Raw genomic sequence first — 25,966 nt, forward strand, 5'->3', positions numbered from 1 at the left:
GGTCCTCAGACTATGCAAGTGTGACTCATGGAGGCACCATCACCTCCTCTGAGGAGTTTGCTGCTCTTGAAATTATGTATGACTCTTGGGCTTATCTCCACTTCAGGAGAAACATCTCTGCCTGGCCCATCTGGTGAGAAGTACTCTTACTTCTTAGGGGTGCAGGCTCCTGTGATCATTATGATTCATCAACTTCCTTTATCAGATGAAAACTATATTTAGCATAATTCTGCAGCAGAACTTTCACATCCTTAACCTGTTTCCTCTGGGAGTGGTCTTGTACCTAGTATGCAGGTTCTTCCCTTTTCTGTATATTATTAGCCTTGTATTGTACGTGTGACAAATGTTTTCCAAAGGATGATGAGTACAAACAGGCCATTTTAGCCAAGTGAGAATGTGTTCTCTGTCTCAAATATGACTCTTTTTAGTTTAAGGTTTACCTGAAGCTTAATAATACAGCCCATGTCAAATAATATAAATTAGTATATATTCTAATTTCAAAAGATATCAAAAGTTGTTTTTTTATACATGGTACCATTGGTCATGATACTGCTCATGCTTTACAAAGTACATTGTTGTTTTGTTCTAATAGAAATTATTTTCTAAACTTTCCTGGACCTCAGATGATTGACTTTTCTTTAATATTTTTGTCTGGTTTTTCTTCCAAAACTAACATTGGTTACAATTGATGTCATGATATTTAAAAAAAGAAAAGAAATTTATCCTCATGCTAGCACCTTTTGTTTGACAAATTAATTCAGCTCACTACTATACACTGTTAATGAGGCAAGCAACTATTTTTTTTCTATATTGTGTGAGTCTTTTAGTTTTGTTCTTTTCCATGGCAAGATCTTTAATCTTTTTCATAATCAAACTGCCTACAAAATAAAAATTTTTAATCACAAATTGGGACTAATGTGCTAGTGCAAATGCATCTCTGCAAAAGAATTTTTCATTTAATGGAAAATGATTACAAATTCCTAGACAAGAACCAGAATATCTGATATTTTAGCATATGCATATTGTCGGTGATGTTTTTAATTGTGATGTTTTCTCTATGCCTAGTTATAAAAAAAGGAAAGGAAACAATAAGTCAGATAATGCAGGCACAGAAAAGAGAATCATGTCTTTGAATAGTTTTGGACCCTTTGCTTGACTATTACAACTTAGACATAATGTGACACTTTTAAACTAATTTTGTCCATTTAGTTGTTTTATGCAGTAGCCTCTTACAGCTTAAGTTAGTTTTATCTCAGTTTGAAGAATAAAAAAGAAAAGCATTCTTTTCTAAGAGGAATTTTTGTTATGCTAATAAGTATAATAGAAAATTTCCCTGCAAATCTACCCAGCAGTTACTATGGTGATGATTACATTATATCTTTTTATAGAATTAGTAGGAATTTGAACTCTTATAAAAAGATGTAGTCTAAGGAATTTTTTATAGTTAAACAATAGCATTTCCTTTTTAGAGTTTTTTTAATCCTTGTATTTATTTTTTTAACAATTTTTTTTTAGTTGGACACAATGCCTTTATTTTATTTTTTATGTGGTGCTGAGGATCGAACCCCGTGCCCTCCGCATGTGAGGTGAGCACTTTACCACTGAGCTAGAACCCCAGCCCCTACTTGTATTTATTTCACCATCTCAATCTGATTAAAATGAGAAATTTACCACATCCTTTACTTTTTTTTTTTTTTGGCCACACAACACTTGCATACCCTACAAATATCAAGAAGCATGTTGTTTTCTTTTATTACATAAAAGGGTGAAACTAATTATTCAATGAAATAATGAAAACATTGGTAAACTTGGAACAAATTTTCTTCACTGTGGCACAAATAATAGTTAAATGTATATATGTGAGTTTTAAGAAATTTTGCCCAAATTAACAAATCCAGCTGAGTCAATTATTATTAGGCTGGGTAGGGTATGGCAGTAGAAAAGAAATCAGAATTTTCTATTATTTTTCCCTTTTGAAGATAGAGAGAAGGTTGAAAAGATTTCTCAAGAATGAAATGCTTTGGTAGCCAAGTGTGTGCCAGTGGACAAGAGTTACATTGATCTCACTGACAATAAATCTCCACTTATTAAGGAAACCAAATTGAAATAGTATTAATTTGACTGCTGAGAAATGAATGCACTAGTCATTAAAAATGTGAAACTACTGAGCATGATCATTTGAAATAAGATTGAGTTATCCCATCTACAGAAACAGAAGAAATTCTGGACAGTCCATTGTATAATGTGTAAAAAATGGCAAACTATGAGTCAGAATTCTGATGGCTCCTAGTCATTTTTAACTGGTGTTAGCTGTATCACTTAAAGCCTCTGAGTTTTAGTTTACTCACTTGCAAAAGTAAGGGAGTTTTACTGTATTGTCTATTGAACCTCTGTGTACTCTAAAATTCCATGATTCTCTGTATCTCCTGTGAGCCATTTCTGGTTGAGAAAGATGAATATTAGAGAATTGATTTGCGGCAGCTTAGCAACTTACTGTCAATAATTAGAGTCATACAAGCAACTGTTTCAGAAGATAATGTTACTTGCCTATTGGATAGTAGATGTATTATCTTAACCCTTTAAAATGTGTAGTTTGAATACTATAAAGTACACTGCATGTGAGGAGTTTGGTGTGCTATAGAAAAACTCTTCTGCAGGTAGTAATTATAGCAAAAATTTTAGGTTTCTGAAGCCCTGGTTCTTTTATAGGCAGCTGCTTTCATTCTTACAACTCTTTTTAAAAGTTTGCAGCTTCACCATACATGTTTAATATTTTGCTATAATTGGCCTTGTTCCTGAGCTGTTGGATTCGGGGCCGTAGCACTGTCTGAGAGGCTTACATTTCTCACAGTGAACCGGTCTCTTTTTCAGCTGCTTCCTGGCTTCTTTTTACTCAGATTTCCACTGCTTTTTGCTTTTTGCTTTTTTTTTTTTTTAATGCTAAGCTATTAACATTTGTTTATAATTTCCATTAATTGTAACTGCCTTTTAATCATGCATCATACTCAGAAATAAGCATTTAATTTAAGTGATAACCTTGGCTTAATATAATTTGCCTTTTAAAAATTCATGAAAACTATTGCTTTAATTTCTTTTCCAAAGCAGATTTGAATGCCAGATTCAGTATGGTTTGGAGCTTATCAAAAAAAGTTTATTGTCTTAAGCATGCCAAACTCATTAGCAGAAGTCAAATATGTCTTTTTCCTATTGCTACACAAATTTTTAGGGACATTATAAATTAAAGCATGCCTTCAAATGGACCTGAGATACCTAAATGCATTTGAAGCTACTTGGGCCAAGGATATAATTCAATTTTTTTTTCAAACTGGGTTATTATTGCATGCCTATGAGAAAATAATTCTGTAAAACTAAATATAGTTTTAGTTTTGCAACCAGTTGACAAATATAAAGAATATCAGTAAATTTATACCTTCAGTCAGCTTTCCAGTAACTCAACCATGTGATTCCAAATTTATTAAGGTCTGTTACCAGCAAACTATGGTCAGATCATGATGAACTACACTATAGAAAACATGATTTAGGTTAAATAGCATAAGACATGCAGACCACTGGCAGAATTGCAGGGCATAAATTTAAGAGCAACTTGAGTTTAAAGGCAAGCAAGGAAGAAATACCACTTTAGGTGAGCAGAGGAGGGAACAAATTGATAGGAGATTCAGCTGTGTCAAATAGAGACTACAGGAAAGTCAATAATTTCTTTATTTGACACTATTACCGGGTAAAAGGAATTTTGTATTTGTGTTACTAGGTGGTAGCCCTGGCTAGCCTTATGTTTTCATTGATTCTCTGAGCATTTCTTAGCATTGTGAGCAGCACAGAATCAGACATTTTGTAATACCTACAAATCCACCTATTTCCCTTTTCCCTTCTCCATTAATCTGCTGCCACTGAAATCTGGAGCCAAATATATCTGGTAAGTACCCCGAGATTTCCTTGAGTTGTTCAATAGGATAGTCATTTAAACAGCTGAGAATTAAAACATCTGTGTAGCTGATTTAATTAGAATTGAGGGGTTTTTTTTGTTGTTTTGTATTTATGTTTATTTTGGGCACAAAGGTAGGAGAACAGAGAGTGATGGGGAGAAAGAATAGTGAAGTATGATGACAGCTATCCCCTTCCAAATATGCCTGAGAGACTAACCTTAATTGAACTTGCCTGCCCACTAAAATAATGCCACAAATAGAAAGATGACTGGGATTATAAGCCTGAGAGTTTGATAATTTGGAAATAGTTCTTCTAATTTACAAATAAATTTAGATTTAGCAAAATAACTCATCTTTTTAAATAAAAAATCAACTACTTACACCGTGCTGCTCCTGTACAAGTTCAGACTTAAAAATTTTAATACTACTATTAAGGGAAATAACCTTAGATTTATGGCTGTTCTAAGTCATTCTTCATTTCTTCTATTATCTTTCTGATTGTATCTAATCTGTTATTAAGAATGCTTTCCTTTAACACAAAAGCTAGCTCAGGTCACTTATATAAAATAAAACTAGCCTATTAAAGTCTACTTTTTTGCTGAACACTGTATTTCTTTCTTGCTCCCTTCTCTGTTAAAGTGAAATAGAGTTTAAAATAGAATTTTCTTTGGGGCCCTCCAGGGAAGTGCCTGAGCCATCAATTTATATTGTCCTAGTTCTCTCAGCTTGCAGAATTGATTGTGCTTTCCTCTGAAAGTGCTGGAAGAAATGGGATATTATTGCAACTATGCATTCCTTTACCAAAGGAAAATGGTAGGGTTAACAAGCACCTGTGTTGAGATCTAGACGTTAATTCCATTTGGTATTATTATTAGTATTGCATGCTCTACAATGTAGATACTTTCTCCCAAGATTGACAAACATTTCTATAAAAGTTATCCTATATTCCTTTAATTTCCAGGTTAAATCCAGCTGTATCACAGAATTTTTTTAAAGTCTGTAATATAGAAACATATTTTTGTTGTTGTTAACATGAGATTATTTATTGGATTGGTAAATGAGATTATTATTTATTTGACTAGAATTTATATCTCTGTAAAAATCAAAATTGTATACCAAACAGTGCTTCTCTTTGTTCAAAGAAGTTGGTGCACTTGACAGAAAAATACTTTTTAATTAAGAAAGAATAATTGACATTGTAACTAAATTGGTGATATATTAAATGTCAGAATACTGAAAGTACTCTATTTTTTTTTTAACCTAATAGAACTTTTCATTCTTCAGGAATCTACTTCTCCTTCCTAATCCTCAACCTTCTCCCTCTTTTCCAGATCACTGGATTTTTTTCTCATACTTGACAGTCTTCAGACTATACTTTTGAAACTATCAGAACTATTTTCCCTTCTTCCTTTTGTCTGAATAATTACATAAGGGACCTGAATGAAAGTCTCTTTAATAGGTGCTACTCCATAACAACCTACCTCAGTAGCCTGAAATTGCTTTGTTTAAACAAAGTTTCAGAGGAATTTGTGACAGTTCTTATAAAATTTTATTAAGCAATTGTATACTGAGGCATGCCTGTAATTTAGTGATTCTTTATGTTTATACTAAATTACATTATTAGTGATTTTCTTCTTACATAAATAACAGTGAAATTCTTATCTTTGATTAGAATTGAACAACAATATTGGGGGTGAGTTTTTTGGTTTTAGTTTTTTAGTGCTTGGCACCTAAATAGTTCTAGTTTTGCTTACAGTTATAATAACTTGAGCCAATCAACCCAATCTTGGGTCCTACAGTCTTCTTGCATTAGAGAAATCCAGTTGTTTGGCTTTTTTGTTTGGTTTTGGTACTGGGGATTTAACGCAGGGACGCTTTGCTACTGAGCTACATTGCCAGCCCCTTTTTAAGACAATCTCACTAAATTACTTAGGACCTCACTAAATTGCTGAAACTCACCTGGAACTTGAAATCCTCCTGTCTCAATCTCCTGAGCTGCTGGGGTTACAGGTGTGCACCACTATGTCCAGCCCCAATAATCTTTTAATAACCTTGAATCCTACTCTTTAGAAAGTATATTCTGAAACTATATACTTTTAGCAATAATTTGCTAAAATTATTGGAACAGTGGTCAAACATCTCATCAAGACTTTTGAAGGAAGAGCTCAGATACATGTCCTAATGCCCCTAAAATTTCCCTCCTGATTACCAGTCATGCAGAGCATCAAATGTTAACTATACTTTTAATTGCCACAGTCTTAGGTTCCTCAGGCCCTGATTACTCCCTCCCACTGTGGTTGAAGCTTGGTAGGTTTTCTTGTATCAAAGGTAAAAATGAATGAATGTACAACTACTCAGTGGATGGGGAAAAGGCATTACTTCACAGAACTTCAAGACTTCGTTTGTGAAACAGACTGCTCCCCTTGCACACAAGATGTCCAGGTTAAAGATGGCATCATGCCAGGGGTGTAAAGTCTGACTTCTTGGCAAAGCATCCTGACTTTGTAGAGAAGACAGCCACCATCTGTGAAAATTCTGCTAGAGAATTCTTCTTTAGACTCATCTGGAATTGGCAACAGAATAAATATTTTGAGCAAAAACAGCCTCTGAGGCAAAGAGGAATATTGGAGATTGACATGTAAATAACTCAGTCTGAGAAACAAAAGGAAAAAAAAAAATCTGTGGGACGTGGAACCTTAAATACTTAATGACTTGAGCTCTTCTTCCCTTTCCCCACTGTTTTATATGTATGAAATATAACTATAATAAGGAAGTGTAACTTTGAAGTGCAAGTCTCAAACTGTGCATCTTGGGAGTAGTAGGCAAAATGTAGGACAGTCCCCACACACACAGATAGAGGACACTGTGGGCTGATTATTTAAACTTTTAAATATGGTGTGGTTTTAGCCCTTAAATTCCATTAGCTATCATCTAAGGTCAGGTCCTACTTCTTTGTATATTACTATAATACTCTATCTACTTCAACATTTGTCCCTAAAAATTTTAGAATCAGACTGCTATGTGCAGATCCCAACTACACTATAAAGGCTAGTAACCTTGGGCAAGGTATGAATCTCTCTATGCCTTTATTTTCTTATCCAAAGAAGGGATAATAATTATACCTGTTTCATGATATGAGCACTGAGTTAATTTTTATGGCAAGTACTCAAAACAGTACCTGAAACCTAATATATGTAGTGAGTGTTAGCAATTAACATTACCTTGTGATGCTATTGAGGCAATGATAACTATATAGTATTCTAAATGAAAAAACAAAGGAATTTTAGGTAGAATCCCATCCTGATCACAGGAAGATAACAAAGTTTGTCCTAAAATATTTTGTCTTTTGAGTTATTATTCTTTGATTACTAAACTTGAGGTCTGTATTTTAAGAAAATGTATTTAAATACTTCCTTCCCAAAGTTTGTAAAACCTCTATTAACCAGATGCAGAAGCATTACATAGAAAAAGGTTTTGAAACAGTAATCATATAATCCCATTTCTTTAAGTAATGAATATAAATATATATAAACATACATATGTATATGTTGCTGGCTGTGTAGAAAATGAGGCTAGCCATACATGTTATAAATGGTGATTAAAAGTGTTTTATAAATGACTTTTTTCTATAGCAACTTTTTTTGTATTTTCCAAGTTTTCTTCCATGAATATCTATTTCATGATCAAATAAGATTATTTGAGGAGCTGGGGTTTTGGCTCAGTGGTAGAGTGCTCGCCTAGCATGCATGAGGCACTGGGTTCCATCCTCAGCACCACATAAATGTAAAATAAAGATATTGTATCCACCTAAAACTAAAAAAAAATTAAAAAATAAATTTTAAAAAAGATTATTTGAAAAAGTGTTTTCAGTGTCCACCATTTTTCAGAAATTTTCAAATAATACCATTAAACTTAACATATTAGATGTAAATAATGGCTTATTATGTTCTTATCAAATAAGTACTTAGAGGTTAATTAAATCTGTGATTCAGCTATTATGGGTGATCCATTTATTTCCGACTGATGTGCTTTATATTCATTATGTCTTTTTTTAATATTTTGTTTTAGTTGTAGTTGGACACAATACCTTTATTTTTATTTTTATGTGGTGCTGAGGACAGAACCCAGCACAAGTAATGTTGCCTTAAAACTTAAATTCATCTTTTGCTATCAGAAACCATTCACTAAATGTGAAGACTTGAGAAACTGGCCATACTTAACCTGTCCACACACATTAACTTCTGGTTTTATGTAGAAGCATATATTATTGGGTTCTAGTCTATTAATATGTTTTCCCCCATTGTTTCCCTAAGGGAAAATATCTAATGTCCACATTTTGGCCTAGCTGAGTGAGAGCTAATATAGATTGGATTGTTTTTCTTAAAAGGGTAATGGTGTTTAAATTTCTTTTTTTACTCCAAAGAAGCATATCATTTCTGTTTTTTAGAAGTGTACACAAACCATGAGGGAAGAATTAGCAGGATAAAGTTTATGTTGCCAATAGATAATGATGTAAGGCAATGAACAGTTATGAGGAGATGGACAAGAGCTTTTTAGGATGGTATTTTCTTTTAAAAGTGCTTGGCATTCTTATTTTTAGTATCTCCACTCTTACTCAAAGATACGTTCGAGTCTTCTTAGTGAAGTACTAATGTTAGTGGTTTTTCTACTTCATAATCTTTAAAATCTCCATCTTCCTGGTATTTTCACCACTCTCCTGCTTGTAAAACTTTGCTTCTCCATCAGTACTCTTCTGCTTTTAATCTTTTGCTTTTCACTCTACATACCATATCCTGTCATTCCTGAGTATTTTCTATTCTTCAAACATATTATTTACTTTTTATTTTTTCCAGACCTTTGCTTTTGGCTGGAATGTTCTTTTAAGTCCAAGCACAAATTCACTATCTCCATGGATATCAGGAATAGTTTCTCCTTCTTATTTTCACAGTGCTATACTGCTTATCTTGTGATTCTAAGAATCCTTATGTCAAAGAAAAGAACCCTGTCACACTTACTTTATACAACCCAGCGGGCAAATGGTATCCTCTTTACTAACTTCTGTAATGAATGACCAGGTGCTGGGGTCAGATGTTTCAGATTTCACATTATGTTGTCACATTTTCAAAATATGCATGGTATTTATATGGATATGTGTATGTATGGGTGGCAATAAGTGTGAATTAATGAAAATTAGATTCCTTTCATAAGAGAATTTTAGATAGGGTACCTCTAAGATGAGTCTTCCAAAATTAGGTAATTTAAAAAATGAGAACCACATTTGTACTTAAATTGGCCTTTTTTTTTCCCAAAGCTGCTTCTAAGACAGCCTATAACCTTGAATATTTTTGATAAACTACAAAAGTAATATGCAGGATGGGGATTTAGCTCAGTGAAAGAGTGCATGTCTAGAATGCAAAAGGCCCTGGGTTCAATTCCCAGCACTACCCAAAAATTATTAAAAAAAGGAATAGACAAAACATTTAAAGTTTCTTAAGGGAATGTGACTATTTAAGTCAAAGTATTTTAATTCTGATTATGTTACAGGGAATTCTGCCAGGTATCCACTGTTTGTTTTGTTTGTTAGTAGACTATAATTCATCCAATTCCTTGTTAGCTGTCATTTTCCCAATATGTACAGAATTGAGCCCAGATTCTGATGCTGTGATATATGCTTGTGTGTATATATTGAGAGGTGGGGTTTCCAACACAAGATATCCTGTTTGTATCTTATTTTATTCCTGTCCTTTATTTTTCTAGGGTACGAAGATATGTCACTATGTTTCAATGATGTTTGCAATTTGTTATACGAATTTGAAATACTATCATTTGATGAACTGAAAATAGAGTTGAATGTTAATTGTTAGATTAAAAAGTGAGTGAGAAAGAAGGGCTGGGGCTATAACTCAGTGGCAGAGTACTTGCCTAGTATGGGTGAGGCATTGGGTTTGATCCTTAGCACCACATAAAAAAACTAAACAAATAAAGGTATGATGTCCATCTACAACTATAAAAAAAAAAAGTTTTAAACAAAAAGTGAGGAAGAAGGGCTGGGATTATGGCTCAATAGTAGAGCGCTTGCCTAGCGTGGGTGAGGCACTGGGTTTGATCCTCAGCATCACATATAAATATATAAAATAAAGGTATTGTATCCATCTACAATTATATATTTTTTTATTTTTTTATTTTTTTTAAGTGAGGAAGAAGATTCTTCTGCTCTCTCCCTTTGCCTACCTCCAAGTTTAAATAGTAGTATGCAGGAAATACACAAGGGAGAATAGTTTAGGAGACAGCTTATTATCAATTGTTTTCTGACAGGTGAAGAATTAGAATATACATTTTTTTTGTACAAAGTAAGATTGGTAAAAGTCATTCAAAACATAGTTATGTAAGTACTATTGCCATAGAAATAGCACCATTTTACAAAAACCCTTTACTGTTAAAAGATTCGCTGTAGGTTTTGACATTGTTGTGGTTAATATGTTGTTTAGCTACCAGATAAACTTTGTGTCTTTAAAGAAAGTGGATGCTAGAGTACATTCAATTATTTAATCCTTACGCAGAATCCTTAAGACTTCTAAGTGTTTATAGTGATATTATTGTCTGTAGTCAATAGTTAAAATATCTTTGCAATTTCTCTTGATTTTGAGATAAATGAAGATGGAAATGAAAACTGATATAAGAGAGCAAAATGTGTTTGTGGTGTTACTGGGGAAACATTGGACTTTGCCTGTTGGAGTTTATATAAGCAGTACTAGAATTCAGTTCATTTTTGTAAAAACTTTTCTTCAGTGCCCTGAAACTAAATGATAAGTTATTTTTATCTTGTTTCTTTTTAAAAAAAGAATTTGTGGTAGCATTTTGTAGTTCCCATGAGCCTTGAGCTAATTGGTATACCTGAGTAAGTCCTCTTAGGATCAAGAAACAAAATACAACTGACATTCACGACTCTACTTTTAAATTATAGAGTCTTAATTAAGCTAAGTGACAAGTTCACTTTATCAAAGTAAATTTCTAATGTTAACATACTACTGAAATTACCAATAATGCCTTCATGGTATAGATTGAATCAAGTAAATTACTTAAGCTATTTAATTATGTTTCTTTGCTAAGTGACCATAATAATAGGTAAATAATCTAAAAAAAAAAAATTAATGAATATGCCTACTTGCCTGTGTCTGACACAGTCCTAATATAAGGATTTGTATCTTAGTGTGATATTTTTTTTCTTTTTTTTTATTGATTATTTAAAGCATTACATAGCTCATGATATATCATCTTTCATACATTTGACTCAAATTGTGTTTTGAACTCCCATTTTCACCCCAAATATAGATTGCAGAATCACATCTGTTACATATTCACATTTTTACATAATGCCATATTAGTGACTGTTGTATTCTGCTACCTTTCCTATCCCCTACTATCCCCCCTCCCCTCCCCTCCCCTCCCATCTTCCCTCTCTACCTCCCCTGCTGTTGTTCAATTCTCTCCCTTTTTTTCCCCTCCCCCTTGCCCCTCATAACCTCTTTTGAAGGTCTCCTACTATTTCCATGTGCTTTCCCTTCTCTCTCCGTTTCTCTCCCCCCATTCGTCTTTGTTTAGTGTGATATTTTTAAACATGCAGCCATTCTACAATAATGGTTACCTGCACACACACACACTTTTTTTGGTCCCTTGCAGGACTAGTTTCATGAGCCTGCAACCAGTGCAGTGCATGGGGCCTTATGCTTGCTTTATTGTTCTGCTCTTACCAACTTGACATTCTTAATCTTTTTTAACAAGGGGAGCTACATTTTTTTTCTTTTGGACCAGGCCTCACAAATTATGTAGGCAGCCCTGATATCCAAGAAATGGTTGTTGTAAAAGATTGTAATATAAAGTGAATAGTGATTATTCTATGTTAACAAAGTCTTTTACCCTATAATTTTCTATATAAGAAGTTTTTGTAAACATATTTTATTTGAATGTAAGGAAAAATTGTAGATGATTCTACTTAAAATTAGTAAACACTTTAAATGTTGCTCAAATTAGAGGGCTTTGGCAATTTGCTACTTAAAACAAAATTCTGTTGTTTAGAACACAGAAGTACTTTTTTAAAATAGAGATACCCTGTTAGATGGAATATATTAAACTCAAAACAGAATTTAACTCATTTTGCCTTTACAGGTTTTCAAGTTATCTCCAACCAGCAGCAAAACTACCAAGGAATAGTTGGAGTTCAGCAACCCCAGAGTCAGAGCCTAGTTGGAGGCCAACCCAACAGCATTGGAAATCAGATTCAAGGAGTGGTGATCCCCTACCCTTCAGTGCCATCATATCAGGTATATTGTCTCTCTTGTCTGTTTTAGGTAGAGATGATTATAGATAAAACGTGTATCTACAATGTATCTTCTGTATTTCTTTAATATATGAGAAATGTTTCTGTAATATACAACTTGATAGTCTTAGGAGTTTTTTTTGTTTTTGTGTTTGTTTGTTTGTTTGTTTGTTTGTTTAATTTTATATCTTTATTTTTATGCTGAGGATCGAACCCAGGGCCTTGCACATGCTAGGCAAGCACTCTACTGCTGAGCCACAACCCAGCACCTCTTAGAAGTTTTATTAGTAATAGTGTCTTTGTTTTACACTGATTTTTTTGCTTTATTTGTTCACTTCATTAATATTTCAGATATCTGCAACAACACATTATTTTTGGCAAGTAAATTTTACCTGACACCGTCTGTATTTCCAACTCTAGATTTATAAACAAGTGTCTTATTCTGTTCTTCAGCTCCTTAGAAAGTCGCCTGTGTGGAAAGAGAGTACTAGGAGAAAAAATAGAGTAAAGGGTAGGTATTTGAAATAGTGAGAAATAGATAGTATAGACCATAAATCAGTATTTAATGGAATAGTTAAGTATGTGCAGTTTTTTATGCTAGAACTCATTCTTTCCCCCACTTCAATCCCTAAAAGGGATGAGGAATGAACTAATTTATAGTTCTAAGACAGAAATATCTATTGTTCCATAAATAAGCAGGTATCTTTAATATAATATGACACATTTTCCAAAACTCTTCAAATTTTAGAAGAATAACTTGTAAGCAGGTTTATTTTATTATCCTTGTAGTTTTTCATAGCTGAGCCTAACTGAAGGAAAATGTTCAAAGACCATTTTCATTGATCTCAACAGGAAAAAATAATCTAATTGGAAAGATAAAATGTATTCATATTTTATGTACACATATATAAAGAAATTGATGACAGAATACAAACCATAACTGAGGAGATCATGAAATAAAGCAATAAACAGTTTATAAAGACCTTGATAATAATGCCTGCTCAGAAGATAGAAACCTTTAACTATTCCCTTAAATTATAAACATGGATTAGTTAAGAAGATATTCTGGGGACAGAGAAGGATCTAAACAAAGAGCAAGTATATACATTCCATATAATTTCAGAAAATTTAAGTTGAAATTAAAGTATGAAATGTGGAATTTGTCAAGGGAGTGTGTTTACTTTTGAAGCCCCTTGATAACAGAAAGCAATAACACAAAAGAGATATTTCATGAAACTAGGTTTTACTTCTTTTGTTTTCACATCCCCCATGCTTTTTTCTCCTGATAGTCCATGCTTGAGTATCGGCACATAAACTGCCCTTCTTCGGGGCTGGGGTTGTGGCTCAGAGATAGAGCGCTCACCTACCATGCATGGGGCACTGGGTTCGATCCTCAGCAACACATAACAATAAAATGAAGATGTTGTGTCCACTTGTAACTAAAAAATAATTTTTTAAAAAAAAAAACATTGCCCTTCTTCTACTTTCCCCATAGACATTAAATAGGAGCAACACCAGTCCGGGAACACTTGCCTTCTCAAGGAGTTAGGTCTCACTGTCAATCGAATACATTGAGCATCTGTTAAACATCCAGGCACTGCATAGGGTGTTAAAGATTCAGTTAAGAAAAGATTTGCCCTTGACTTTTAGGAGCTCACAGTCTAGTGAGAGAAATGTTATTTTTTTTAATTGGTGTATTATAGTTGTACAAAATGATGGAATTTGTAGTCATACATGCACACGATATAATTTGACCAATATCATTCCCCAGCATTTCCTTTGTCCTTTACCTCCTTCTAAGTCCTGATCCTTTCCTCTACTGATCTCCTTTTGATTTTCATTAGATCCCCACCCCCATTTTTCTTTTCCATTTTCCTCTCTCTTCCACGGATGAGGGAAAACATAGGACCCTTGACTTTCTGAGTTTGTCTTATTTTGTTTAATGTAATGATCTCAAGTTCCATCCATTTTCCTGCAAATGATATAATTTCTTTTTTTAATGGCTGAATAAAACTTCATTGTGTACATATACCACATTTTCTTTATCCATTCATCTGTTGATGGACACCTAGACTAGTGTCATGGTTTCACTAGTGTGAATTGTGCTACTATAAACATGGGTATACATGTTTCACTATAGTATGATGACTTTAGGGGAACCTTCATACTGATTTTCATAGTTGTTGTACTGTTTACAGTCCCACCAACAGTGTGAAATTTTTCCTTTGAGAATTGTCATTTTTAAATAAATCACAGCATTATTAGTGTAATTTTTTCATATGGAGCTTAAATATTGGAGCTATTCTAGAGCTAAGATAATTCTTCTAATTTCTATAGCATGCTTTTTTTTTACAAGTTGTAGATTATTTTCTCTTTATCTCATAATTCTTACACTAGGTGAATGATTATAGGAAGTGTTCTAACCAGCAGTGAATGGCAGCGTGCTTTACAGTATGCTTCCTAGTATGTTTGGTAGACAGATTAGGTAGTGATAAACTGTTTTCTGAACAATAAGCCAAAAAAGTCCTTTATTCTTAGTAATGAATTCTATGGCTGCACATTCTCTTTCTCTTTTCATACTTCACACTTTTTTCTTTACCTGGTTACATCATCTAGATTAAGCTGTGTCATTTTTCTCAGATCTGTCTTGCCTATGTATTAATTTATACAATTAGAAATAATCTCAGAGCCAGGTGTGGTGGCACACACCTGTAATCCCAGGGGCTCAGGAAGCTGAGGCAGGAGGATTGTGAATTCAAAGCCTCAGCAAAAGCGAGACACTAGGGCTGGGGCTGTGACTCAGTGGTAGAGCGCTTGTCTAACATGTGTGAGGCACTGAGTTCAATTCTCAGCTCCACATATAAATAAATGAATAAAATAAAGGTCCATCAATATCTAAAAAAATATTAAAAAAAAAAAAAAGCTAGGTCTAAGCAACTCAGTGAAACTCTGTCTCTAAATAAAATACAAAATAAGGCTCAGTGGCCAAGTGCCCTGAGTTCAATCCCAGGTACCTGAAAGAAATGGGAGGGGCGCGGGAGGAAGAGGAGAATCTCAGAATGTTCCACTGCCTCAACAGATAAAAAGATGGAAATATGTTGTAGTACAAAGTTAGATAAATCAGACTAATAATTTTCTTTTGGGATTAATGAGCTAAAGGGAAAATAATCAAGAGATTATTATATTTTTTTTTAATTTTTTTTTGTAATTGTAGATGGACAAAATGCCTTTATTTGTTTGTTTATACATGGTGCTGAGGTTGAACCCAGTGCCTCACGCATGCTAGGCAAATGCTCTGCCACTGAATTACAGCCCCAGCCCAGTTTATTATTATTTTTGAGAGGACTAATTGCATTTTATATAAGTAAGTAATTTTATATAAGTAAGACTTAGAAGATAATCATTAACTTTTTAAAATTTATTTGTAATTATAGATGGATACAATACCTTTATTTCATTTATTTATCTTTATGTGGTACTGAGAATCAAACCCAGGGCAAGCTCTCTACCACTGAGCTACAACCCCAGCCCCTTAATCATTAATTTTTAATTCACAAAGCCAAGGATGGAGAATAGGAAGTGGTTTTAAAGAACTGAGGCTCTGAAGCTAAAGGGAATGCATGATAATCCTGACCTTTTTACTATCTAACTATACAACCTTGAGCAACTTATTTAACCTCAGTTTACCCATTTACAAAATAAGGATAATGAAAATACCTTCTTAAGTTGTTAGGATGCCTTTATGAGATAATACACATAAAGCACTTACAAAAGAACCTGATACATGGCAGTAAGTACCCAGTAATGTTAATCCTCATCACCCCATTGATGTTGTCACAAGCTTTTATGTTGGCTTCGTTTAACAAAATCACTATATTATGGTATATTATAAATGAAGAAATTATGATGCCTGTGTGGTTTCTGTTTTAGAAACTAGATAATGGAAGTAGAGAATTGAAGAATCCATTATGTCCCTTTGGTTTCTTGTAAATAATATAGAAAACAAAGAATTGAAAGATTCACTTTACTAGATCTTTTAGATATACTACCTTATAATAGAGATAAAACTCCTCCCTATGTTGGAGGTGGCATTTCTAGCTTTTTAGATAAAGGACTGAGGAGCCACTGTATCTTTGGCTACCAGTCTTAGGTTAAGTGATTGAGGAGGATGGACCTTTTAAATGGCAAGTTAGTTATGAATCTTGCAGGCAGCTTGGGAGTTTTAAGGTAGAGCTGCTACATAATAAAAATAGTACAGTACTGTGGCAAACTTAACAGAAAAAAAAAAACAGTGTTATGTTGGCTTAATCCTAACTGCTCACATTTTTAAAGTTTATGGAGGCTATGAACATCTGCAAGATTTAAAAAATCTTTTTCCCTTTATATTGTCTCAAATTTTAGGTTTCACTGCCTCAAGGTTCTCAAGGAATTGCGCATCAAACTTACCAACAGCCTGTTATGTTCCCTAATCAGTCTAATCAAGGATCAATAACCACAACAGGAATGCCAGTTTACTACAGTGTCATTCCACCTGGCCAACAAAATAATTTAAGGTGAGTATGACTAAGAAACCTAATCTTCTGGCTTCTCTTTATTTACCAAGATTATTGTCTATTGCTAGTTTTAAAGTTGACTAAATGACTAAAATCATTTTCCTGATGTAGATGAAACAAAGTATGATAGTCTGTTTTTCTAATATTTTTAAAACATAATCCATATAAGCTAAACATTCCATATAGAACCAGAATCAAATCTCTCTTGTACTGTGTCCTTTATTCATCCAAATGGCGTACTAGTTATTTTGAGCATTTATTTGTTAATGATTTATTTGTAGTAGTTTGGGAAGATTGTATTTCCCGTAGATAAATTTAGCTGCAAAATATCTTACTGAAATTTTTCAGGCTCTGGGATACTCTTTTTTCATCAGTAGGAGGAAAGAGGCATGTAAGAAAAGTAAATGATAATAGGTCTGTATTTAAAAAGTCGTGAAATATTTCATCAGTTATTTAAACTTGGAAGATCAGAAGCTTCTCTGACAAGCCTAATGTGTGAAAAATAGTAATCTTCCCTTGAATTGGGTACCTTTAGTCTGTTTTTCAGAATGTATTTTATTTACTCTAATAACATCCCCATGATGTTACCAGAGAGACAGCTGATCTCTTTTTAAGAATGGGAACCTAAGTTATAATCAATCATAAGAGATTGTTGCTACCCAATTATAGTAACAGATGACATTTAGGGTGGAAATGGGACTGACATTCCTTATTTCACTGAAATCTACCTAGGAAAATAGGAGCTTGTTCTGACCTTAGAAGTGTGTATTGGGTTAAATTTAACAATTGGGCTGGGGTTGTGGCTCAGTGGTAGAGTGCTTGCCTAGCATGTATGAGGCAATGGGTAGGATTCTCAGCATCACATATAAATAAATAAGGTTCATTGACAACTAAAAAAATTTTTTTTAAAAAAATTCACATTTGTCCTATGACTTTAAATTCTATAAATAAGGAGAAAAGACTCAATCTGATCCCCTTATTCTAACATGTACAAATTTAAGTTCGGGATCTAGAATGCCAATTCAGTTTATAAAATGTCAATTAGAGGCAGAATTCTATAGTAAAGTAGATGAAATGAAGGGTTAGAAAGTTGGTAAATTGTCTGCTTGTTTGAACCAAGGTGTAACCATTTATTTATCAGTGAAAGTAATTATCAGCAAAGTAAGTATCCCTATGTAGGGCAGAGGTTGAAAGAAATAGGTACACACTATTAATCCAGTGACTCACTTGAAACCAAAAGACACCTATTTCTCTAAGTTAATTCTGTGGGCATTTATGCTGGGAAGAGGGTCTTTTATGAGGGAAGAAGATAAGCTTACAGGAACCTAAAGGGGATAATTTAGGTTTTAAATTTTTGCCATTTGTTTATTTGTCAATCCCTTGAAACAAAAATGATCGTCTGTTCTTGACTTCTGAGGGAGTTTATCCTAAGTGTGAATAGACATAAGAGAGCATTCTGTACCCATCTCTACAGTCAGCCTAGTATCAGGCATTACAGCAGACTCCAAAAGTAGTCAAGTTAATACTGATGACTATGCTTGGAAAAGAACAACAGGTTTAGTCCCTGGGCCTGCTTCTGCAAAGAAAATTAAACTGTGGAGAGCATCTGACTTGAGGAATATCCTAGAGCACAACAATAGAGAGATGAATGAGGTTCCCCAACAATCTCCAACTTGAATCTTGATAAAAAGCGTGGAATCCCTCACTAAAGTTTATGGCTGTGACCCAAAATGAGGCAGACAAACTTCAAAGAAGCTAGCTACAAGCTGATAGTAGTGATTGTCATCATATAACAAACTGGCATTGATCTGTTTCACCTATAGATTATCAGTCTATGAAATGGAGTAGGTTGTACAGAAAGCAGGGAATATGCATTCTGTCAAACTTGTACCCAGGTACCATGTAGTAGTTACTTGTATGAAACTAGTCATGTATGGAATTAATTAAGGATACCTTTGGGTGAAAAAAAAAAAAACTGCTGTTAAATAACACCATTTTTCCAATTTAATAGCATTCTTTATTTAAAAAAAAAAACTTATTTCTGCTTCTGGAAAATATTTAATAGATAAATTGCTATAATATTTCAAATTTACTTGGAACCATCACTTAAAGTTCAACATGGCTATTTCTTATTGATCCAGTAATTAAATTACCATCTAGTGGCTAATGTAGAAGCCATTCCTTCATAAATCTATATTTAGCAGCTTATATAAGTTATATTTTATCTGACATATTCCTTGTACTTACATGAAAAGAGGAAGTTGGTCCAAATACCCAAGTATCTGGAACAGGCCCCAGAATAGAAAGGAACTTGGTAAATCTATACTGAATGAACACATTCCTTTAATGTCAAAGGCTAGCTTGCACATATGTATATATACCTGTGGAAATTAATTATTGACCTTAATTATATTTTGTTTCTCTACCTCTATATATTTTTTAAGTTTTTCATTAGTGTTTTTAAATTACAAAAATATTAGTGGTGTTGACATAAATGAATGCAACGATGTATAAAAGGAAACTTAATTATGCCTCACTCCACCATCATCCCCAGATCACCAGCATTCACAAGCTAGTCTGCATTCTGTTGCATTGGCCCTCCTGTCTATACAGTAAATGCATAAATGCACACATATAGGAATTAGGTAGTAGATTTTAGTGAAATATAGATTGTCTTACATTTTTCCCATACCATATTGTGAACATCAAACTAATAAGTATTAGTCTAAAACATTCTATTTTATTTCTAATTTCTTCACAATTATAATTTATTTAAATTAGATCATGTCATACAGATAGTTATTTGTTGGTGTTCTAACTTCCTTCTCTCTCTCCACCCCTGCCATCTGGAGCATCTCCCACATGGCATACATGCTAGGTAACTACGCCATGTTTCTCTCCTTGTTTATATCTTAAGAATCTCCTTGAATTTAATCATACATTAACAAATATGGTGTGGAAACATAAGCAAGATTCATTAACACACAAATATGAAACTAAGTGTTTATGTATATATAATCTTACGTATAAAATGTCTACAACTTGGGCTGGGGCTGTAACTCAGTGGCAGAGCTCTTTCCTAGCATGCGTGAGACACTGGGTTCAATCCTCAGCACCACATAAAAATAAACAAATAAAATAAAGGCATTCAGTCCATCTACAACTACAAAAAAAAAAATTTTTTTGCCATTTTCTCAGATGTATGTCAGTATTCCTTGAGGCTCTTTATCATGGAATCTCAAATCTGATCCAGGCATGAGTTAATCTAAATAAGCTAATTTTTCATTATCAGAATCTTAGGCATTAATTGAGTGGCATGATGTGGTTAGAAAGAATATGGGCTTTGGAATCAGACACACCTGCCTTCAAGTTTATTTGACCTTAGTTTCTTTGTATCTTAATTTTCTCATTTCTAAGATTAGAATAATACTTCAAAGGACTGATCTCAGAAATTACATGTCTAGTGACATGTCTAATGACTTTCCTTGCCATTAATTATCAATTTAACTGTTTTACATCTGTAGTGGAGTCACTGGAATGGGGAGTTGTTTTAATTTTTATTATTTATTTATTTTTTATTTTTTTAAAGTCAGTCAGATCCTGGATCTAGAGGACTCCACTATGGAAAAGATTGTGGCAGGCAGCAAAAACAAGAATAGACAGGTGGGACTACATCCAACTAAAAAGTTTCTGCACAGCCAAGAAAACAGTTAACAGAGTGAAAAGACAGCCTACAAAATGAGAGAAAATATTTGCAAACTATGTTGTCTGACTAGGAGTTAATATCCAAAATATATAAGAATCTCAGTAGCAGAAAACTGGTTTGGGCTTTCGTGGGGTTTTGTTGTTGTTTTTGTTGTTGTCATTGTTGTTTTTAAGTAGTGCTGCAGATCAAATCAAGACCTCACACATGCCAGACAAGGCACTCTATCACTGAGCTATATTCCCAAGTTTTTTTTTATAGATAAGCAAAGGATGGGGCAATGGCTGGGTATCTCAGTGATAGAAGACTTGCCTAGCATGTACAAGGCCCTGGGTTTAATCTCCAGCACCACAAAAAATAAAAAGAACTTAAATAGAAATTTATTCAGAGAAGATATAAAAATGGCCTCTAAGTATAGGAAAGGATGTTCAGTATCACTAATCAGCCGGCTTGATGTCACATACCTGTAATCCCAGCTGCTCAGGAGGCTGAAGCGGGAGGATTACAAGTTCAAAGCTACCCTTAGCAATTTACTGAGGCCGTAGGTAACTGTCTCAGTCTCAAAATAAAAAGGCTGGGGATGTGACTCAATGATTAAGCACCCCTGGGTTCAATCTTCAGTACCAAGAAAAAAGAAAAAGCATATCAAAACCATAGCTATCACCTCACATTTACTAGAATAGTTATTATCAAAGCAGCAAAAGGTAGCTAGTACTGGCTAGGATGTAAAGAAAAGGGAACTCAGGCTGGGGTTGTGGCTCAGTGGTAGAGCGCTTGCCTAGCATGTGTGAGACCCTAGGTTCAATCCTCAGCACCGCATAAAAATAAATAAAATAAGTGTCTATCAACAACTAAAAAATAAAAAATGTGGGGGAGAACTCTTATATGCTATTGATGAGGAATATTAATTAGTACAGCCATTATGAAAAACAATATGGTGGTTCCTCAAAAAATTAAAAACAGAACCTGTCTATGATGCAGCAATCCCACATTCTTCTTTTTATCCAAAATAATTGAAATCAGTATCTACCTGAGGTATTTTCATTCCCAACCTCATTGTAGTATTATTCACATCATGTAACCAAGATGTAGAAACAACCTAAATGTCCACCCATGGATGAATAAAGAAAATGTGGCATGGACATATTATGGAACATTATTCAGCATAGGGAATCCTACAATGTGTATCACTATGAATGAATGCTTGAGGACAGTGTGCTAAATGAAGTAAGCCATTCAGCAGAAGGATTAATACTGCCTATTTCCACTTGTATGTCTAAAATAATCAAAAGAAGAAGAAGAGAATAGAATGGTAGTTTTCAGGAAAGAAGTGAGAAGAAAACAGGTAATCAAGATTTAATGAGCAGGGGCTGGAGATGTGGCATAAGTGGTAGCACGCTTGCCCGGCATGCGTGTGGCCCAAGATATTCTCTCTCTCTCTCTCTCTCTCTCTCTCTCTCTCTCTCTCTCTCTCTCTCTCTCTCTCTCTCTCTTTAAAAAAAAATAAAAATTAAAAATAAAGATTTAATGAGCAGATTTAAAGTTTAAGTTGTTCAAGATGAATAAGTTCTAGAGATCAGCTGTACAACATATGCATATAGTTAAGTATTATATTATGCATTTAAATTTTGTTAAGAGGATAAATTTCTTGTTAAACATCTATATTATAATGAAAAAAAAAACTGTCAGGAATTTCTGACATCTCTTTTTATAGGTCACACGTCTTTAGTACTTACCTGGTTCTGAGCTCTGTTCCAGATTATTGGGTAACATGAAAATTCCCCCAAAGGCAAATATGAAATCTGGAAGAAAGCTTATAATAGGACATCATTATTTGCTTAAAGCAGCAAATATTTTCATTTTGGGTATTATTCCCAATTAGACTAAACAGAGTAAGAGGTGAATCTCTTTACTGTGACATTTTCCCCCCACTGATTTACCTTTGTTTTCTATATGACTTCAATTTATGTCATTCATTTCTGGTGTGCCAAATCAATACTTCTTCAAATTTATCTCTTTATTTATCTCACTGAAAAGCCTGTTTTTTTTTTAACAAGAGCTCTGAGCTAAGAATTAAAACTATATCATATTACTCTTCAACAATACTTAAAGTATGTACAATGGATCTTTTGTTGCCCTTATAATTGCCAATTTTGGTCTCTTTACTAAAATTTATTTTTAAGCCCAAAATCAGTATTTGCATCACTTTCTTGTATATTTATGGACACATTCAGAGTGACAAAAAATTTGAGTCATCATACAACATATTTCCAGCTGAAGTCAAACAAGGCACACTCCACCCCACCCTGCCTCCGTTCTCACATTGTAAACATTCATCTTTTTTACTGTCTTTTTAGTGCCAGGTACACATTTTGTGCTCTTTGTGGTGATTTCACCACTCAAATGACTGCCACGTAGAATGCTGAAGTTCTGTCTTGTGTTCCTAACCACAAAAAGACTACTGTGTGATGAAGCATGAATTATATCACTGTTATCCAACATATAATACATCTATAAAAAGGAAGAAGAAATTCACAGATGTATATGTGAGGCTCTTCAAAACAATGCTAAAGTCACATTCAAAATGCATCAGAAATTATGGCAAAAATGGAAAGGTGGCTAAGTTTGGGATTTATGAGATGATAGACTGAGTTTAGGAAAGGATAGCATACAGCATTATTATAGACTGAGAGCCATATAAATTTACAATCACAGTTCCCAGGGTCAGGAAAACATTATATATTTCTCAATTAGTGTTTTGAGGTTTTTTTGATTGTTTGTTTTGTTTTGTTTTGTTTTTAGAGAGAATTTTTTAATATTTATTTTTTAGTTTTCAGTGGACACAACATCTTTATTTTACTTTTATGTGGTGCTGAGGATCGAACCCAGTGTCCTACACATGCCAGGCAAGCACACTACTGCTTGAGCCACATCCCCAGCCCCTCAATTAGTGTTTTATTATGAAGAAAAAACTCCTTATAATTAATTGCAATAGGAAATATGTATTTATTAAGATGTTTTTAGGGCTGAGATTGTGGCTTAGTGGCAGAGTGCTTGCCTTGCATGTATGAGGCACTGGGTTCTATCCTCAGCATCACATAAAAATAAATAAATAAAGGTGTCCATCTACAACTAAAAATATTTTTTAAAAATAATGTTTTTAAATAAAAGCAAGGTTGTATATTAATCAGTTGATTTAATACCATGACCTGAGCCTTACAAGAACCTAACTGAATTTCTTATAGGAACAATGGCTCATAATTTACTAAATCAGTGTACATACAACTTTATAGAGCATAATTGCTGCAAATAACATGAATTGGTTGAATTTGTACCTAACCCAGCATTAGATACTATAAAGATATACACATTGCTTTAACGATATTAGAGTTTATATTGTTACTGAGTTTTAATCATTTCCACTGTTAAAGTCTGCCAGATCTTATTAAAAAACGATGTTCAAGTAAAGAACATAAAATTCAGTAAGTATAGCTTTTATCTTTTACAACACTGAAACTTTGCCTTTCTCTCTGTTACCAAAAACTTAATCCAGCAATAATTTACATGTTTAAGTATATTTAGCATGGAAGAAAGATAGGATATAATCTTGTCCTTGGGTAGCTACACATTTTCTTTCTTTCTTTTTTTTTTTTTTTTTTGAAAGCTAAATATGCATATGAAACAGAAAATAATGCAAAATTAATATAAGAAAGGGCTAAGTTGAAAGTAGTAAGGAACAACATTTATGCCCAGACACTAAGCATTTTGTTAACTGTGTGGTCTAAAACGTTAGAATTATAGTTTGGACCCTACCTGCCTAGTCAACATTTCTCCACCTGCAGTTTTATTTCTACAAAATTGGTACTTTTACTACAGAAAGCTTAGAAATGCAAATGAAACCTTTCTTCAAAATTTTCTCGCCCAGAGGTTTCACATTTCTAAAACCTGATTTACCACAGTGTCCTAAAAAGAATGAGTATGTGTTTATTTTTATTTTACATGTAGAAACTATGAAGCATAGAAAAAAGATTAACCCAGAGGCCTGAACTCCTACTTTGTGAATTCTAGCTCTTCAGCTCAGTTATTCTTAATCTTGGCAGCATGTTAGGATAGCTTGTGGAGTTATTAAAATTTACCAGTTATATCCACCACCTTGCATTTTCTCAGTTAGTCTCACCTGATCTAAAGCCTGAATACCCTTATTTTTGTAAGCCCCCCAGGTGATTGTAACAGACATTCAGAATTGAGATCCACTGAACCTACAGTAAGCAGCCCTCTATAGTCTTATTTTTATCTGTAATTCAGCTGTCCACAAGTAGCTAAAGCTCAGTGATATTTATGCATTTGTAGTAAAGACATAATGTCTCTGTCATTATTAGATATTCATCTGAAACCCGGTGTCCTAACAATACTGTATAAATGACTACATTTCAACCAATATAATATGTCTCTGTTAGATTAAAAGTATATCTTAAACTCAAAGCTATAGGGTCTGATCCAAACAGTTTTATGTTCTGGATACTAAATGGACTGAAATAACTTTTGCTCTATTATTAGGGTACAAAAAGTAAGATTCCTATAAGAACACCAATCAAGTCTTTGTTTTGAAAAATGTTTTACTTAGCTTGGGTTGCTTAGCAACCTTGTTGTCTTACAAAGGTTCCTTGTGCAGAAAAGGTATAATTTAAATTATTATTTTTGCTTTCAGTTATCACAGAGGAATCTTTGTATTTAGATTGGATTGTGTTTTTACATGTCAGTAGGAGCGCTGAGCACAGCCTCATAAAAGTCACACATCCAGTCACTTTCAGCAAGCAATGTACTAGTTAGGGTCATTTGTTTTACAACAACTCATTACGGGATTTTTTTTTCTCAGTCTTTAGTATAAAGTGAAATTTATTTTGATACCTGCTGAGACCTCAAAACTGGCAAACAAGGGGCTGGGGCTATAGTTCATTTGGCAGAGTGCTTGCCTCACCATGCACAAGACCCTGGGTTCAATCCTTAGTACCACACAAAAAAAGGGGGGGGCAAATAAGATATCTTCAAAATGCTCTCAGTTTTAGTGTCTTTTCCCCAATTTTACCTTTTATTTTCCCATTTTTATCTTGAAACTCAAAAGAATAATATATATTTGTCTTTGATCTCTAATCTCAAAGCGCTAGCCTAACATATAGAGAATAACTTGAAAATAGACTAACCTTTATTTCTTAGAACTCTGTTAAAGAAAACACTTTATAGAATCTTTATGAAAAAGAAATCCTGCTTTTAAAACTTTTCCCGTTTTTCTCTCCAATGTGTTTTTCCTCATTTTTAATTCCTAATATTCCCCTAGTGCTTCCTTTGTCCTACTTCTGATACCTCTCTTGAATTCATTTTATTTCTAAGCTTCCAGTTTTGTATTTTGTTTGCTTCAGCTCTCCTTTGAAATAATTATTAACAATAAAAT

General features: G+C 33.7%; 1 protein-coding gene across 9 annotated transcripts in view; it reads left to right on the forward strand.

The window, feature by feature from the left end:
- Positions 1–25,966, forward strand: part of R3HDM1 (R3H domain containing 1) — a 97,768-nt gene that overhangs the window by 50,414 nt on the left and 21,388 nt on the right. For all 9 annotated transcript variants that reach the window (XM_081262408.1, XM_081262409.1, XM_081262410.1 and 6 more), the window contains 2 exons: positions 12,111–12,265; positions 16,663–16,814. In XM_081262408.1, coding sequence (XP_081118534.1) covers positions 12,111–12,265; positions 16,663–16,814 — 307 coding nt within the window. The remainder of the gene's footprint in view (positions 1–12,110; positions 12,266–16,662; positions 16,815–25,966) is intronic.

This window comes from Spermophilus citellus, assembly GCF_964194105.1.
Source record: "Spermophilus citellus genome assembly, chromosome: 11".
NCBI lineage: Eukaryota > Metazoa > Chordata > Mammalia > Rodentia > Sciuridae > Spermophilus > Spermophilus citellus.